Genomic DNA, 1,835 nt, shown 5'->3' with positions numbered 1-1,835 from the left:
GTGGAGCCTGCAGCCAGCCTGCGGCTGCCAAAGCCTGTCTGGAGAGCAGCCGCTCCCGAGGGGGGGGGCACAGGAACAAGGAGCAACAGCTCTGGCATCGCCCCTGCAAAAACTGGGTAGCCGGAGCTGGCAAATCCTGACCTCTGGCCTTGCAGCTTCCTGAAGGGCGCGGAGCGCCTGCGCTCGGGCTTCCAGCAGAACCGGCTCCTGCCTGAGTCGGGACTTAGCGCTGGCTTTCAAAAAGGGAACTGCTGCCTCTTCAAGGAGTGAACTGTCCCACCTCAGCTCTGGGGGTAGTGACTGCCGCTGTTCAGAGGTCAAATTAGTCATGGAACAGAAAAAAATCAGGCTGTGGAAAGAGACGATATGTGGTTTTATTTTTCAGTCAGATTGCCAAGTCCACTTACAACCACAGCTAATTCCCCCAAACATGGAGGAGTACATGACCAGCCTCCTCACAGCAGTGCTGCCCTCTGTGCTGAACAAGTTCCGAATTTACCTCAGTTTACTGAGGCTGCTGGACTACAGTATCTCGGATGAGGTGACCAAGGTATGGAAGACTTCCCTAGTGCCCGTTCAACTGCCTGTTCGGGTGGAAAGCACCTTCCAGGGAAGTTGCTGCGCTTCCCCATTGCTCTCCCTGTCACTGATTCTCCTTGGACTCTCCTAAAAACCAAGCAGAAGCGTCTTCTCGTCCTAATGTGCCTTCAAGGACTTGTCCTCTCGAGTGTTTCAGCTTTACGTGTACCCTGCTTTCTAAAGTCCTTTGGAAAACTCACTCTTCTCAGAGCAGCAGCCTGCTTTCACTCGGGCTCGTTTGCTGAGAGCAGTGAGTTGAAACATTTCTCCTGTACTCGGAGAGCAGCCACAGCGTTCAGCTCCTTAAAAGCTTGTCTGGCAGTGCAGATTCTCCTCAGCCACTGAACTCCCTGCTTGTTCTTCACAGGCAGTAGAAGAGGACTTTGTAGAAATGCGCAAGAGCGACCCTGAGAGCGTAACGGCTGATGATCTGCACCGGACTCTGCTGGTAGCGAGGTGGGTAGCGCCCTTTGTCCCAGCCGGAGCCTTTTGAGGCGGCTGGTAACAAGGAGGCCTGTGCTGTTCTCTGCGGTTCTAGCTCCTGAGGCTGGATAATGAGACGGAATCTCCTCCTCCCTGCTCGTCACAGGTTCTTAGGCGCAGTCCTTCCTCCCCCCCTGCCTTCTAGTTCACGAGATACCGAAAGCAAAGTGGTTGTGTGTCTCGCACCCGACAGCTCTCACCGAACTGCTGTTTCTGCCCCTCCAGGTTCCTGTCTCTCAGCGCGGGCCAGACGACGCTGTCCAGAGAGAGGTGGCTGAGAGCGAAGCAGCTGGAGGCCTTCCGCAAAGCCAGGCTCGAGCAGCAAAAGTGCGTTAATGGGAATGAACTTTAGTCGTCTGCGGGCGTCGCTGTGAAAAGTGGTCTCATCCTAGACAGAACCCGTGCTGAGATTGGAATATTGTTTATACCAGTTTTTGTAGATAATTTATACCAAAAAGTTACGGATATTTACCCTCGCAGTCTGAACACACTTAACTCTGTTTAGCCAGTTACACATTTTGTGACATTTTTTTGGAGCCTGTTTTGTAATTGAAAATTGGTAACAATGAGCAAATTGTTTGATATTAAACTTTAATACTGAAGTTGCATAAAATTATTTCCTTTAATAATAAGAAGAGAAGTGACCGAGAGCCCTTCAGCCCCAGCAGCGGAGGGCTCTACTCGGGAGTAACGCTGCGCTGTACTTCTGGAGCGGCCGAGCTGAGGGTGGGAGCTCTCGGCTGGAGGAAACACGGCCGTTAGAGTGGGGGGTG

General features: G+C 52.6%; 1 protein-coding gene across 1 annotated transcript in view; it reads left to right on the top strand.

Annotated features, from left to right (window-relative positions):
• The window catches only part of MCMBP (minichromosome maintenance complex binding protein), a gene marked incomplete at its 5' end in the record, with an annotated part of 15,708 nt that extends 14,044 nt beyond the window's left edge, over nt 1-1,664 (top strand). The window contains 3 exons of the mRNA XM_010144960.1: nt 386-550; nt 947-1,035; nt 1,288-1,664. Of these exons, the coding sequence (XP_010143262.1) occupies nt 386-550; nt 947-1,035; nt 1,288-1,414 (381 nt within the window). The remainder of the gene's footprint in view (nt 1-385; nt 551-946; nt 1,036-1,287) is intronic.
• Between the last annotated feature and the right edge of the window lie 171 nt (nt 1,665-1,835).

This window comes from Buceros rhinoceros, unplaced genomic scaffold, assembly GCF_000710305.1.
Source record: "Buceros rhinoceros silvestris isolate BGI_N320 unplaced genomic scaffold, ASM71030v1 scaffold11361, whole genome shotgun sequence".
NCBI classification, from domain to species: domain Eukaryota; kingdom Metazoa; phylum Chordata; class Aves; order Bucerotiformes; family Bucerotidae; genus Buceros; species Buceros rhinoceros.
Note: the sequence above shows the minus strand (reverse complement) of the source record. Positions and strands in the feature narration are given on the sequence as shown.